Source organism: Gigantopelta aegis, chromosome 2 (assembly GCF_016097555.1).
Source record: "Gigantopelta aegis isolate Gae_Host chromosome 2, Gae_host_genome, whole genome shotgun sequence".
In the NCBI taxonomy this organism is placed as follows: domain Eukaryota; kingdom Metazoa; phylum Mollusca; class Gastropoda; order Neomphalida; family Peltospiridae; genus Gigantopelta; species Gigantopelta aegis.
Window position 1 is genome coordinate 12868598 of NC_054700.1, and position 16416 is coordinate 12885013.

The 16416-nt window shown below is 38.3% G+C and overlaps 2 protein-coding genes across 2 annotated transcripts in view; one reads left to right on the forward strand and one right to left on the reverse strand.

Moving 5' to 3' along the window:
- Nucleotides 1-2468: 2468 nt before the first annotated feature.
- Nucleotides 2469-7004, reverse strand: LOC121381420 (tRNA (adenine(37)-N6)-methyltransferase-like). The gene is made up of 4 exons (XM_041510732.1): nucleotides 6943-7004; nucleotides 6370-6544; nucleotides 4762-4919; nucleotides 2469-3714 (listed from the first exon to the last, which is right to left on the reverse strand). Exons 1-4 carry the CDS (start codon nucleotides 6947-6949, stop codon nucleotides 2615-2617), a joined length of 1440 nt encoding a protein of 479 aa, XP_041366666.1. The 5' UTR covers nucleotides 6950-7004; the 3' UTR covers nucleotides 2469-2614.
- A 25-nt stretch (nucleotides 7005-7029) lies between these two features.
- The window catches only part of LOC121387267 (coiled-coil domain-containing protein 87-like), a 63924-nt gene continuing 54537 nt past the window's right edge, over nucleotides 7030-16416 (forward strand). The window contains exons 1-6 of the mRNA XM_041518295.1: nucleotides 7030-7140; nucleotides 10887-11037; nucleotides 12576-12648; nucleotides 13700-13752; nucleotides 15110-15223; nucleotides 16198-16268. Coding sequence (XP_041374229.1) covers nucleotides 10909-11037; nucleotides 12576-12648; nucleotides 13700-13752; nucleotides 15110-15223; nucleotides 16198-16268 — 440 coding nt within the window. The 5' untranslated portion in view covers nucleotides 7030-7140; nucleotides 10887-10908. The remainder of the gene's footprint in view (nucleotides 7141-10886; nucleotides 11038-12575; nucleotides 12649-13699; nucleotides 13753-15109; nucleotides 15224-16197; nucleotides 16269-16416) is intronic.

Below are 16416 nucleotides of genomic sequence, written 5' to 3' on the forward strand. Positions count from 1 at the left end.
TATCTGTATTAATATTCCGTAATTTTGGTTCAAAAGTTTCATTTCATTCAAAAACACTGGGGGTGGGATGTAGCCCAGTGGTAAAGCGGTTGCTTGATGTGTGGTGGGTCTAGGGTGGATTCCCGTCGGTGGGCCCATTGGGTTATTTCTTGTTTCAGCCAGTGAAAACTGCACTGGCTGGAACGAGAAATAGCCCAATAGGCCCACCAACGGGGATTGATCCCAGACCGACTGTGCATCGAGCAAGCACTTTACCACTGGGCTACGTCCCCCCTCTATAACCAAGAGAAACATTATAATTCTAATAAATGTTGTGGTTTATATTATGTACATCTTTAGTGAAATGGTGGCGTGGGATTTAGCTCGGTCAGTCGAGTGCTCCCCTGGGGTGCTTGCGTCGCAGGATCGAACAACCTCAGTGAATCTATTCAACTGATTGGATTTTTTCTCGTTCCAACCAGTGCACCACAACTGGTCAAAGGCTGATATGTGCTTTCCTGTCTGTGAAAAAGTGTATATAAAAGATACCTTACTGCATTAGGAAAAATGTAGCGGGTTTCCTTTGGTGACTACGAGTGGCGATTCTGGCTCCTAGTCATCCAAGGAAACCCGCTACATCTGACATCCAATAGCCGAAGATTAATTAATCAATGTGCTCCAGTGGTGTTGTTAAACACAACAAACTATAGTGAAATCAGTTTTGCAAATATTTGGATGTTGATACATACATGTATTTTATTAAAACTAATGTGCAGGTATAAATGGAAAATAATTGACAGTCTGACAGGACCCTAGACTAAAACACCTCCTGGCCCATGGCGATGGTGACTGGCAACAAATGGTTGGGATGGTAGTATTTCGATCCCTGTAGAATTAATGTGATACAGATCATACAGTGTACTTGTGTCCGACATGAACATTATGTTTACACTGTAATATTTAAAGTCCGAACCAAATTGTTAAGAACTACGATAAATTACTCCCCTACCTTTAATTATCGTTAGTCCACTTTTTGTTCACACACAAAGCTGAAAAAACCCATTACTCATTCCATAAAATAAAAAAAATAAAAAATGCAGATGGTGAAAAATTGCATGTATTTTGCCCTATGCAATCTCAGCAAAGTCGATATCCGTGACATCGTTACAGTATCGTATGTGGAATCTGTGACACTGTAATGGTTTTTTCACGATTTATGTTTGGACAAAATGTGGAGAAAATCTGACTTAATTAAAGGTAGGAGAGTAATTTATCGTAGTTTTTAACAATTTGGTTCACTTTAGTAACGACTATGAACAGCGTAGTACCAGCACTTTACTCTTTAACAACATGTGCATCAGAGGGATGGGACATAGCCCAGTCGTAAACCACTTGCTTGATGTGTGGTCGGTAGGCCCATTGGGCCATTTCTTGTTCCAGCCAGTGCACCACAACTGGTATATCAAAGGCCATGGTATGTGCTTTCCTGTATGTGGGATGGTGTATATAAAAGATTTGTTGCTACTAATGAAAAAATGTAGCAGGTTTCCTTTATGACTGTGTCAAAATGACTGTTTGACATCCAATAGCCGATGATTAATAAATCAATGTACTCTAGTGGTGTCGTTAAAAAAAAAACCCCTCAAAAACCAAACTTGTGCATGAAACCAGCTGATGATGTGAATGGTGTGCACTGTAAAGTAGTAGACCCTCGGTGGTGTAATGGTTATCCCATCAGACTTAATGAAGCTAGTAGGTACTGGGTTCGTATCCCATCTCGGGCAATGGGGGATTTTTCATGCCAGTACCAGCTCCAACCCAGAGTGAAAAAAAGAAATGTTTTATTTAACGACACACTCAACACATTTTATTTACGGTTATATGGCATTGGACATTGGTTAAGGACCACACAGATTTTGAGAGGAAACACGCTGTCGCCACTACATGAGCTACTCTTCCGATTAGCAGCAAGGGATCTTTTATTTGCACTTCCCACAGGCAGGATAGCACAAACCATGGCCTTTGTTGAACCAGTTATGGATCACTGGTCGGTGCAAGTGGTTTACACCTACCCATTGAGCCTTGTGGAGCACTCACTCAGGGTTTGGAGTCGGTATCTGGATTAAAAATCCCATGCCTCGACTGGGATCCGAACCCAGTACCTACCGGCCTGTAGACCGATGGCCTACCACGACGCCACCGAGGCCAGTAACCCAGAGTGAGTGCATCACTAGGCTCAATGAGCAGGTGTAAGGTCATATACATAAAGTCGGACCCAACTTTACAGGTGTGATTATGGGCGTCTTCCGGAGTGTATAACCCCAGTAGGTTCCGTGTACCCCGGGCTCGGGTGATACCAAGATGGCTAAACTGACAGCAAGCGTGGATCACGGCATTGTTAAGTAGTCCCATACCGAAATGGAAATACTGTGGCTTCACCATCCATCTCATCATCCATGTTTATAATATCCAAAAAAAGTCTTTTTGTGTTAAATGTTTGTGGCGTTTATTTAAAAAAAAAAAATTGTCTCCTTACACCTGTGGTCCCCAGTAACGGCTATGAACAGTGTGATACAGCACTCTAGGTTTGACTAGGAGAGTACTTTATCATATTTGGTTTGGACTTTAGTAACGACTATGAACAGTGTGGTACTAGCACTCTAGGTTTGACTCTCACAACTTGTGCCGTGTCTGCATCAAACCAGCAGGTGACGTGAGCGGCATCCACTGTGAAGAAGTAAAGCGAGTCCGGACACTGTTTCCTCCGGTACACCGAGCGTGGGTCCTCGCGTAACACCGCCTCAATCGCCGACAACAGCTCGTCCGTGTGCTGCAAGTGAAACAGTTTGTATCGCTCGTCACTTGCTGTGCAACTAAAATGTCCTAACTGCTCCCGGGCGAAATTTGTAAGACGTACATTAAGCTTGGCCACCAAAGGATCATTTACCCAATTTGCTGTCGTTATACCTTGTGAATCTGGAGATAATTCTGGAGTCCTACTGAATTTGTCCATTTTGAACCTTGTCTGAAAATCTGAATCATTTTTATAAATATTCCTTCCATTGGTTAAACCAGAGTCAAGATTACTGCCATTCTTTCTTTCTTTTAACGCACACATTGTCTCGTCACCCACAATGTCCTTGTTCATGTTGGAGACAACATCAGAGCCACACGTCGTGACTAAGGGTGGAAAACATGTCCTTGAAACATCATCATCATCTTGCACAACTGTCTGCGAGGCCAAAACCTTGTCACCATCACTGCGATCATCATAATATTTGTTTGTGACAGCTGTCGACAACTGCAGTTCTTTTTCAAAACCCACTGCACCTTGATTCAGCGTAAAATTGTCAACAGAATCTTGTAATAACGCTGCTGGTGTATCCACTGAAACGGTAGAATCATTACATTGACGAGAGTCTATCATGGTTTGCTGTGCGAGAGACTGGCAAGTCATAGATGGGATACTGGTATTTAATAATGATGAGTCCATCAAAGCTGATCCATTTGTTGCAGGTGTCAATTGGTTAAGAAGACTCTGTCTTTCATCTTCTGACAATGAAGACTGTGTGGATTGGTTCGATGTATTTGGTTGTGATGACCTTTCATCAGAATGTGTCACTGCAGCAGACACATCAGAAGATGTGGGCATGTCACAATATGGGATGAAAGGTTTGATATCTAGAACAGGAGTCCCGTCTATCATATCTATTCCAGATAGATGGAGTGTAGCACCTGAAAAGACATAAATACATGTATTAAGGAAGGAAATATTTTCAGCACATTTTTTATTTCTGGTTATGTGGTCCTTAACATCCCTTAACCATATGTTAACAGAAGAAACCCGCAGACAGAAACCACCATCCCACAGACAGGATAGTACATACCACAGCTTTCATTACACCAGTTGTGGAGCACTGGCTAGAATGAGAAATAGTCCAATGGGCCCCACCGATGGGAAATACATGTATTAAAGCAAGAGATGATAATAGTAGTGATGTTCTAATTAACTGCTTTCATTAAGCAGCAGGGGGTTGGGACGTAGCCCAGTGGTAAAGCACTTGCTTGATGTACAGTCGGTCTGGGATCGATCCCTGTTGGTGGGCCCCATCCAGTGCAACACGACTGGAAACCCACTGTTGCCACTTCATGGGCTACTCTTTTTCAATTAGTAGCAAGGGATATTTTACATGCACCATCCCACAGATAGGGTACATACCACAGCCTTTGATATGCCAGTTGTGGTGCACTGGCTGGAACAAGAAATAGCCCAATGGGCCCACCGACAGGGATCAATCCCAGACTGACCGCACTTTGAGCGAGCGCTTTACCACTGGACTACATCCCGCCCTTGGCACAAAGAAGCTGATTTATCACAAAACACAGGTGGTTTAATACAGGTCAGCTGTATTCTTATTAGATGAGGTTGGCAAATAGCAAGATGGCCTCTTTAAACAGTACTTGCATAAAAGAGATGGCCGTTTGAGCAGATTTTATCACAATTTATGGCAAACAAGTTAGATGTTTTAGATGGTGCAAGGGAGATAATTCTCTTGTAATATTTGAGGAAAGTTGAAGTTCGAATGGTTTGAGTCTACCACAGACCAGAGTTATCGGCAGAGCAAAATGTTGTCAAAAACATCATCTGGAAAACTAAATATGGGGACAGACAGATTGATGGATGGATGGAGATGAAACCTATAGTCCCCTCTGGTTGGACCGGAAGGGGACTAATAATGAGAAGAAGAAGTAATTATCAGCTGAAGTTATGTAAGAGAATACCTTCGACAGCATCGAGCTTGGCCAGAGTTAATCCGACGGCGTTGGGTCTGTAGGGCGACCTGGTTGAGAACACGCCTGTACGACGCCCGTCCAATCTGGGTGGTCTCACCTTGGCCTTACTGTGCACATTGTTGTTCTTGTGGAACACAAATATCAGCCTGAAATATCGAGGTGAGCCATTGTTTCAGAGTTTGAATTCGACGACGGCACTACAGCATATAATAGGCATACGAAACTCCCATTTTTGTACGGGGCAGGCTGGCTTTTGCTTGAATTAAACAAAAATGCACGAATCTAAATTTAAAAAAATCATATTTAGCATTACTACCAAACAGGTTGCAAATGAATCACTATGCATTTTAACATGATTACAGATAATTTTGAGGGTCGAATAATGGAAATACATAGCACATTTTGCCCAAATATCTGTATCATTTCCCCCCGAATTTGAAGTTTTGCTCCAGCATTAGGGGGGTTGCAATTGCCCCACCCCCACCTCTTTAGGTTTAGATGCCCCTATGTTTGCCGTAAAACCCTCTTGAATTTACCTCTACCAAAGAAAACCCTTTATCCCCTCCTGCCTTAGTAAAGTTTTTGTTTAATGACACTACTAGTGCACATTGATTTATTAATCATCGGCAATTGGATGTCAAACATATGGTCATTTTGACAGTTATAGAGAGGACACCCACTAGATTTTTTCATTAGTAGCAAGGGATCTTTTATATGCACAGCCTTTGATATACCAGTCGTGATGCACTGGCTAGAATGAGAAATAGCCCAATGGGCCCACCGATGGAGCCCTCCTGCCTTTGATGTCCCTCAATAAATCAGATCATAGTTAGTCTTGAGTGTTATTATTACTATTAAAAAAAAAAATGCATGTATTTTTTTCTGACTTCATGCCCCATAAAGAACTTCTTAATTTGTCATTTTGCAAATAGTATGTCCTAATAATGGTCATGGTGCCCTTCTGATCCCATGCCCCTTTAAGGCAATAATTGCCATGCCCTTCTTGATAGCGTAATTCAAACCCTGTCGTTTGTGAAGTAATTTTATTTATTTTTTAACAACTCCACTAGAGCACATTGATTAACTAATCATCAGCTATTGGATGTCAAACATTTAATAATTCTCACATGCAGTGATCCGAGGAAACGTGCTAAATTTTTTCCATTAGCAGCAAGGTATCTTTTTATATGCACTGTTCCCACAGACAGGAAAGCACATACCACGGCCTTTGGCCACTTGTGGTGCACTGGCTTAACGGAAAAAAAACCCAATCAGCTGAATGGATCGATGCACCGAGGTGGTTTGATCCCATTGTTCATACACTTCAAATATTTTTATTTTCCAGGACTCTTAAGCACTATTTTGGTTCATTTTCCAGAACTTGTTTTTTTTTTTACATTTTTCCATGAGTCTGAATATATTACCTGGAAAGGATTTTTTGTTTAACAACACCCCAGTACACTGTTTGTTTATTCAGTGGTTGTTATGTCTCAAACATAAGCTCAGAATCATCAGTGTGAGGCAAGCACCTTAGGAAAGCATTCAACTGACTGAGCTAAATCCTGTCCTTTAAATTGAATAATGCATTATGTTTACCAGATGTGAGAGAATTGATCGAGTCCCTCCAGTGAATGTTGTGGATTGTTAAAGACCGACTTCTCGATGGTGAGAGATCCCCTGGCACTGCTGCACAGCCCTGACTGTCGAGGAGTTCCGTTCTTAGCCTGGAACACCGACTTGAGACTTCCAATCGGCTTCATTGTCCACAGTGCTAAAAGGTATCCATAAATACATGTTACAGGGAATCTGCCAGAGGCTAAAATGGGTATTGCGCCATACCCACATTTTTGGCAGATTTTATTTGTTTAAGTTAACAAAAAATTTAAAAACAACGAACAAAAACATGCTTATGATTTTAAATCAACCTGAGGAAGGACTTCTCTTTGGCACTGTCACTAACCCTAACTCTTATTTATGATAAGTATTTATAATGTTTTTTATAAATGACTGTGCCAAAAGGCCCAACGCCTGCAAAGGAAAGTCCTACCCTAATCATGTTTCATAATTTATAATATAGGGGCCTAAATATTGAAATTAAATAATAGTTAAATAAACATTTCTTATTGACGAACGGGGGGAACTCTTGCCAAATATCCATAAAGATCTTACCATCCATTACAAACTGAATCAGAAAAAGCAAGCATGGAATCACAACTTCACCAGTTTAGAACAAGATAACTAGAGTGATCTCCCCTCTCTTTGGAAATGGACCCGTTTGTACATAGCAACCTGTTCTAAACGAAAATTCATAGAATGTGGGATACTACCAGCATATCAATGGCTCCTTTGTGACTTTGACGCGATTCGGTTAGTAATAAAAATATAACGCTGTGCTTATTTGTCTCTTCAAAACTGGCTGTACTAAGCAATGAACTGAAAATGTCTGGTTGTGAATATAAACTGTCATGGCCGTCTTCGTTCAATTTAAGTTAGCGCAGAAAAAATAACGCACACATTTATGCTAAAGTAGTTTATCGTATTAGTTAAAGGTGACTAATGGACTAACTACAATTGAGCTAGATATGTAAAAATGTAAAGTTTATTGAAGTAAAGGTATAGTGGTGAGTATTGTAATATCGAAGGCATTGTTACGATTGTAATTTCGAGTTATTCTCTTCTTTTTTTTTCTTCTCACGATGATAATGAAGCGTGAAAAATAAATGTGATATAAACTTGACAGATATTTTGGTAGGATTTTTCTTTGGGGAAAAATATCCGCCCGGTCCCCTCCCCCCCTACCCCAAACCCCATCCCCAACACCAACCCTAACCCCAAACCCCATCCCCAACACTAATTCTAACCCTAACCCTAACCCTAACCCTAACCCTAACCCTAACCCTAACCCTAACCCCTAACTCTAACTCTAACTAACTAAAAATAATAAAGGGGGGACCGGGCGGATATTATACCCTTTTTGAGGTATCCCATCATGAGCATGTACATGTAAATGATATAAAAAATTCAGTGCACAGACCTTGAAATTCGCAATGGCAGTCAGCAATGCTGTCGCAAAAAGCTGATGCCAAATTTATCTGCAACTGCATTTTTTATCATTATTAGGTATTTACTTTATTGAATTTCGAGACCTGAATGCACGAATGAAAAATGTGTTATGCATACTGTACTTAGCGAGCAGTGTGCAAATGACACTATTGCTCTCATAATTTGCAGATTAATATAATATAATTAGTGATTAATATAATGAAACATATTTACTATCAGCAAACTGGAAAATGATCATTGCAAAGGCATTTAATGTTAAACATGGGAATATTATTGTATTGGGAATCTTTGTCTACCCAGTGGTAAGCAGAAATTCTGTGTTTTCGTTATAAGAGTTTCCTCTGACAGAGGGTAATTATAACCGACCAAATGTCCGTATTGCTCTCGAACGGTTGAGTATTCAGGCTACATTTTGAACTGATGACTTCCGACTTCTTGAATTTGCTGCCATTACAAAATGTTCCCCATGAAGAGAGCCCATTTAACAGCTAAAATTGCATATGAAATACATTTTCTTGTTTAGCATATCAGCATCTGTACATTAAATGTGTTTCTGAATAACCTGATCAGGGCTAGCTCTGCCACTTGCCAAATTGTAAATTTTGAAAGCAGTTGGCAAGTTTTATTTTCATTTGACGAAATAATTTTATGTAATAACTGACATTTTTTAGAAAATAACTTAATTTCTGCAATTTTTGAAGTTTAATGGACAATTTGGTGAAATATTTTGCTCACCCAGAGCTAGCCCAATGATATTTGTTACATACAGTAACTCAAACTTCATTTTATTTCCTAAAATATAATTTTTGTACATACAGAATTATAAGGAGATAACAACCAGTTTGGGCTTCTACAGAGTATGGTAAGCAGACACAAATTGTATACATATAGACACTTTGATATTCTGAACAAAAAATGTAAAATGTAATTTTAGTAACTACTAGTCAGAAACATGACTACATTACAATGAAATTAAATTCAGATCGGTCTCTCTAAGACATATGTTCCTAGTCTTATTTATATATACAGTGAAACCTCCCAAAACCAGACACTCAGTAAACCGGAATTCCCTCAAAACCAGATGTTTTTATGGTCCCTTTTTAAATATCTGTACAGAAGAGAACCTCTCTAATCCAGATAGTGTCCGGTTTAGAGGAGTTACCCTGTATACATATAAAAGAAGAGGGAGAGGAGCGATAGAACGAAGGAAAGGAGAGAGAGTAGATATATTATTAGAAATGAAAAACCTCAAGATTTTTTCAGAATTCCAGATTATAGTGTGTTACTGTTCATCTTCTTAACTAAAAAGCAACAATAACTCACAATTTTATTAATACCTTAAAACAAAATCTGGATTTTTTGGTGTCCAGATTAATTTTCTTCTCTGGATTATAAAGGAAATCTCCCCATTTATTAGCAGTCTAATGTCATTAGTCCTGCTTTGTAAAGAAACATCACCAGGCTTGTTTCAATAAGGGGTCATCCATTTAGTACGTACGCGCAATTTTCCAATTTTTTACACCCCCCCCCCCCCCCCCCTGTACGCATGCGTACGCCAGTGCCCATACCCCCCCCTTGCGTACATACGCAAAAGAAAGTTCCTGAACCTCGCCCGCCTTCTTGGTTGGGTTTACACATTTAATACATTTCAAAAGTTGGGAATATTTGTCATAATTATCACCACCGGAGGCCATTTTTTTGGCCATGCATGCGTGCGTCAAATGACACAAAGGTCATGCAGTGGAATGACGCAAAGGGTTAGTATGGCGAACAAAACAGGCGCCGACGATCTAGAACGTCAGTAAATAATCAAATTAACTATATATATATATTTTAATTTTACCCTAATAACACCCCCCCCCCCCCTTGCCGTACGCAAGCGTATGCAAAATGGCTCTTAAATTTTCAACCCACCCCACCCCCCCCAAAATGCGTACGTACTAAAAGTATGCCCCCTAATCTGTCAACTGGCAAATTTCAGTAGCTATTGTAACTTTTACCGATTACATTACTGATTAATTGTAGTGTTTATTCAGATGTTTAGCATAGTTGCCTATAGTACTTTAATTAAGTAGCCTCAATTTTGCTTAAAGCATATATGTGTCCCCAGTGACTCCCCACCCACCCCATTATAAACTTGGTTTTGATTGTCCTTTCCACAAACTCACCATTCCGCCCTCATATCATTTACTGGCAGTGAATAGATATGCCATATTAGTTTGTGGGCTTGACACATTGGTTTAGAATTTTGAATTTAAAATGTAGTGTACACTTTGTATCATAAGAGTTAAAGTGCCAGTAGGTGGTCTTAAGTGATAAGTTATATAAAATAATGTTGTTGGTTTTGGTTTTGATTTTGGGTTTTTTGGTGGGTGTGTGTGTTGTGGTTGTTGTTTTGAGTTGGGTTTTTTTAATTGAAAGCATCTTTTATTATGAAAAGCATAGGCCTATGGGCAGCAGGCTGGCTTTTGCCTGAATTACCGAAAATGCCCGAATCTGGTTAACAATATGTATTCATATTAGCATTACCACCAAACAGCTATATAGTGTTTTTAAACGAATCACTACACATTTTTACATGGATTATAACTAATTTTGAGGGTAGAATAATGGAAATACATGGTAAAAAGGTCTCAGGTTAGCACATTTTGTCCGAATATCTGTATAATTTCTGCCTGTGTATGAGGTTTTGCTCCAGCACTAGGAGGCAGTTTCCCTCCACCCCCACCCCTCTTTCTCGTACGCTTATGATGAAAAGAACAAAAGGTTTAGTCCCTGTCATAGTGTCATCTAGGTAATTAAGAATGACATGGACAGCAAATTATGTGAAAGCACTAATGAGACTATTAGTAGATCTATATGGGAAATTCAATATATATATATATAGACAAAACATGGTTAGGTAACTCACTGCTAACATGTGCAGCAGTTATTGAGAAACCAATTTTGTTTCAAATGATGATTCAATTTTTGCCCGAAACCTTAGTGGTATAAGGGCATGTTAAAAAGGTACTCTCTCTCAATTTTTCATTTTTCATTTTATTTTGCAGATTGATCATTACAGATATAAATATGTCGGCCCAGACAAGGACATCATTTAAAGGTGTGGTGCAAACACCAGACATTGAGGATGCCAAAGAGAGGAGAAAGCCAAAGAAAGATGGCAACATTTTCCCTATTGAATGGCCACCTTATGACACGGTATGTACATGTGTTTTAATAGAGGTCTTACACTCCGGTTTTAAAAAAGAAGTATTTTAAAGACTGAATACTGTAGATCCTAAAATTAATGCATCCCTAAACAGCGTAATTGAATGCAATCACAGTCAACATGAGGTATTGGGGGGGGGGGGGCTCTCCCTAAAAGAAAATGGGTTAAATTTAGGGTTAGGGTTAAGAAAATCCTACAGTAATGATAAGAGTAATTAATTTTGTCAAAAGGTCAACTATATAAAATAAAAAATCTGAAAATATTTTTGGGTATGACACCATACCAGTTTTATTCTCTGGCAGAAGCCCTGCTAAATTAATGTGAATGACGGTGGGCAGACTACAATGCAACATGAAATTAATGCAATTTGCCTCCACATGAAATATTACTTTCCTAACAACACACATCCGTGTATTTTTTGGTTAGATCCGACTTACAGGTGTCTTCAATGAGATCAACTCACTAGCTTGTCTGTGTACACATCAATTAACCTGTCTAGTCCCTAGTGTTTTTCTTAAGATCTACTCGAAGCATATCTTCGCAGCAGTCATTTGTCTAACATGTATAGTTACCTAAATCTGGCTAAACATTAGCATACATGTACCATTACAACTGTATCTTCCTAAACTGCTGAGAAAGTTGCAGTGAACTACTTAACATTTAAAACAAAGAAGTGGTCAACAACAGGCTTATAGTGTACTAAAAGGCATTCATGCCTACAATGAATTGTGCTCCAGTTGTTTTATAAATGTATTAGAATTTTAATCTTTCTTTGTTGTAATGGCGTGTGACACATAGCTTGCTTGACTGTTGCTGGACAAAACAGAAATAAATGTGTCATATTATTAATGCAAATAAGACAAACTCACATTTTTCGTATGAATATTATGATAGCATTAATTTCAGGATCTACAGTATTTTATTTTATTCCTTAGTCTCATTATCATCTACAGTAAGTGTCAATTGCAGTACTCATTTCAGGTCGAGTTTGACCCTTGAGTACTCAAGTCCAATATTTTGAACTCGTGCAGGCCCTAAGCACATGTGTAATTTCTCGAATGGTCACCAGTCTTTTTATTGTGTAAGATATATACTTAAGATATACATAATTACGTTAAAATGTAGCGGTGATCCATGGAAATAAATTTAGTACAGTTCTTCCATGGTTTGTGGAAACTCATTCATTCGTTCATTCATTCATTCATTTTAATTTATTTTCATGCTTATATCCAATTAAGGCAAACAATTTTGGGGATTGATAAATTGCTGGAATGTATGCCACTATGCATGTAGTAGTTTGATTGTTACCAATTTTTACCAATACTTTAAAAAAAAAAAAAAAAAAAAAAAAAAATAAAAAAAATAATAAAGTATGATGATATACCTCAAATATCAAATATCTCATATACTACAAACAAGTATTTATAATGTATATTCCCCAGAAAAGAATACTTCTTTAGGATCATGCAATTGTATGTAATGCGTTGTTTTGGTAGGTTTGATAGCCATACTTTTCTTTTGTTCTTAGAATGATGTGAAGAGCCGTATTGATAATGTCTTGGGACCACTCTCTCTGTTTGCACCATACCCACACGAGGATGGTGAGTTTTAATAATTTTTAAGTACACTCTTCTCTTCTTCTTTTTTTACCAGGTTTCTTTAGTATTTTATTCTTTCTTTTATATGTTATAGTCAGTCTGGAATCGGTCCCTGTCAGTGGGCCCATTGAGCTATTTCTCTCTCCAGCCAGTGCACCATGACTGGTTTATCAAAGGCTGTGGTATATACAAATTTATGTGCTATCCTGTCTGTGGGATGGTGCATATTAAATATCCCATGCTACTGATGGAAAAAAGTAACGTGTTTCCTTTCCAAGACTATATGTCAAAATTACAGAATCTTTGACGTCCAATAGCTGATGATTTAAATCAATGTGCTCTAGTGGTGTCATTAAACAAAACAAACAAACAAACACACTTTTTGTATGTTATATGTTGTCTTGGGGTGTGTGTGTGTGTTTTGTTGTTGTCTATCCATGGTCCGTGGTGTGCCATCTTGTATGTGTTAATCATATTAACTGCGTCCATAATATTAGGGGGACGGGTCGTAGCCCAGTGGTAAAGCACTCGCTTGATGCACGGTCGGTCTAGGATCAATCCACGTCTGTGGGCTCATTGGGCTATTTCTCATTCCAGCCAGTGCACCACGACTGGTATATCAAAGGCTGTGGTATGTGCTATCCTGTCTGCAGGGGTGGGAATTCTCCTCGGATCAGCTGTTTTCCTCTCATGGAACATTGCGTTTCCTCACATTTTAATCGTCCTTTTCTCCAGAATGTGTCAGATGACAGATTTTAACCTAGGATTTCAAGAATTTCCAGGTCCCCTATAGATTTCCTCTTTTTTACAGTTCACCAATTCCCACCCCTGTGTCTGTGAGATGGTGCATATAAAAGATCCCTTGCTGCTAATAGAAAAGAGTAGCCCATGAAGTGGCAACAGCGGGTTTCCTCTCAATATCTGTGTGGTCTTTAACCATATGTCCGATGCCATATAACCATAAATAATATGTGTTGAGTGTGTTGTTAAATAAAACATTTCCTTCCTTCCGTAATAGTATTAAATTAAATATGTAATGTTAATACACTTTCAGAACCAGAGGTTCATCCTGACTTGGAACTGGAGAGACCAAATACTCCAATTGATGTAAGTAAATTGTGGCTATCGTCAGGTGATTTTCTTTGTTAAACTGTTGAAGTTATAAAGAATACTACATGAGTAGGGCTCAGCTCCATAGGATTCCCTTTTTTTCTTCCTTGGTTGGTCTTACGGCTTTGTGAGAGCTCATTTACAATCGGAATATCCTGATGTGTCACAAGGCTTTCCGATTGTGGTTAATAAAGCATTCGGAACACCTCAATCATCAAGTCGACCGAAGAACTTCGAGTGTGATATTGGAATACTTCAACTGACTTTGGCTATCCGAAATGCGAAAATTTTAATTTACAGTCTGACTGATACAGTAAACTAAAATGTGTTACACTGAGAGCTTGCTGCTGACAAAATAATCTACTCACAACAGAATTTCACTCGCATATGCAAGTGTTTCACTCACAGTATTGCACCCTGTGTTATTAAAACTACAATAGAGCACCTCTGAATCGGACAACCACAGGACCAAGTAAAATGTTTGATTTTAAAGAGTATTTAAAGAGGTTCTGTTCTATACTGATATTTGAAAAGGGACCGTAAAAAAACATCCCGTTTTGAGGTAATTCCAGTTTACAAAGAGTCTAGTTTCGAGGAGTTTCACTGTAGTTGTGTTTTGCATTTAGTATACTGGTGAACAGTATCTTCACAAAGTAGACTGAATTTGATGCTGAAAAAAATATCTAATTCAAACAATAAAAATGGCTAAAAACAAAACAATAACAATATCAACTGTATGATCAACAGAATGAAAAAGATTGACAGAAATAATGTTCCACAGTGATTAATCGACCTTCCTGGAAATTGTCAAAATCGAGAATAACACCCCACGCAAGTGTACGGGGCAATTGTTAACTGCATGATGCATGTGCAAACTATGGGATGCCATACGTTCTTTATTAGGATGTCTGTGGTCAAAACGTATGTTCAGTCTAATAGTTGATAATAACATTAATATTTCAGGTTCCCCTACTTTTTTTGAAAAGCTCTTAGTTTACTGTGCTTGTATTTATTCAATTTAATAGATCTATTTTGCATTATGAAACATTATAGGGGAGGGAAAGGGTGTTGGTCAAGAGTTAAATACTGTACATGTAAATCTTTATATATACATGATGTTATATAGTATTGCCCTTTTCAATTTGAACTTAGCTTGATGAGATGTTTTTGAAATAAAACTAAAAATTCCCAATTTTGGGTAAAACGATGTCATGGGTATCAAGTCAAATTTGTGAAATAAAACCCTGTATGTGTGCTACAAGAAGAAACCATATTTAATAGTATGCTTTCATTGGTAGTAGTCTAGCTGTCAACATTAATATCTTATTTTCACATAAGATCTTTGTTCTTTCAGAAGGAAATTAAGTCCCAGCCATCATCTTTTGAAATGCTCGCACAGTACATCAGGAGACGCATTGCTCCAAAACCGGGCGTGGTGTACATGTCGTATGAAGATCAACAAAATCTGGTTTGGAATTTTAAACAATAGATTTTAAATGTTTTTTATCATAATGGAATTGGACAGACAGTCAATATAGCTGAGGTATGTGCCCAGGGCCACGGTCCACGAAGCGATCTTAGCACTAAGATCACCTTAGTGCATAAGGTAGCTATACACTTACGGTGATCTTAGGGCTAAGATCGCTTCGTGGAACAGGGCCCAGGACAGCAAGCTTGAACGTTAATTGGATAAAAGCATGAAAATCAGTATAAATGAAATGATATTGAGAAGAGGGTGGGAGAGGAAAACATAAGAATAGAAAGAGATTGAATAGATTATAATCAAGTACGAGTGAATAAGCTGGCGCTGGATTGTCAAGCTGAAGTCAGTGGTCCAGATCATGTCTTGCCTATCAATCTTGTTATCTTAATATAAAACCTTTTTAATTTCTTCAATTTCAACCCCTTCTGTTGTTTTCCTCAAACTCTGTTTTCTGAACTGTTCACTCCATCAGCTACCTCTCCAGCATTCGAAATAAGCACTAAGTCTAGACAAGTAAAAATCTGCTTGGACAAGCAAAATGTACCTCAATTGTTGTCCAGTGGACCAGTCAAAAATGTTCAGTTCAGTTTCATTTTGAATAAATCAAAAACATCGTCCTTGTATTTGAATAAAACAAAACAATTATTTGGACAAGTAAAAATATTGGTGGACATGTAGATTCCTCTCCAGTTTTCTCTCATCAACATTTTGAGGAATGCAAATCCAGCATTTTGAGGAGTTGGATTTTTTTTTACCACTGTGTTTTTCCAGAAACAAAAATCTGATTAAGTATTTTATTGATTTATTCATAATTTTTTTCAGGGAAATAGCATTACAAACTGCAGAAAAACAAACATGTTAGTCCCACTCACCGGTAACAAAGGAAATTTAGTTAATGTATAAATTGTGTGTTAGAAAGCATCATGCTGTTTGGACTGTTTTGATGTTTTGTTTTGCAGGCTGGTATTATCATGGGAGAAGTGAACGGAATTTGGCCGGATATTAGAAAACAGATTGATGATCCATTTTGGTAAAGAAAATTTTGTTCATTACGTTTTGTTCAAAGTTAAAAAAAAAAAATTCTTTAACCTTCTGACTACTGCAGGCAAGATATCTCTCCCAAGCTGGCACACTGTACACTGCATGCAGTGTATTCATCAATTCACATTTCCCTCCAT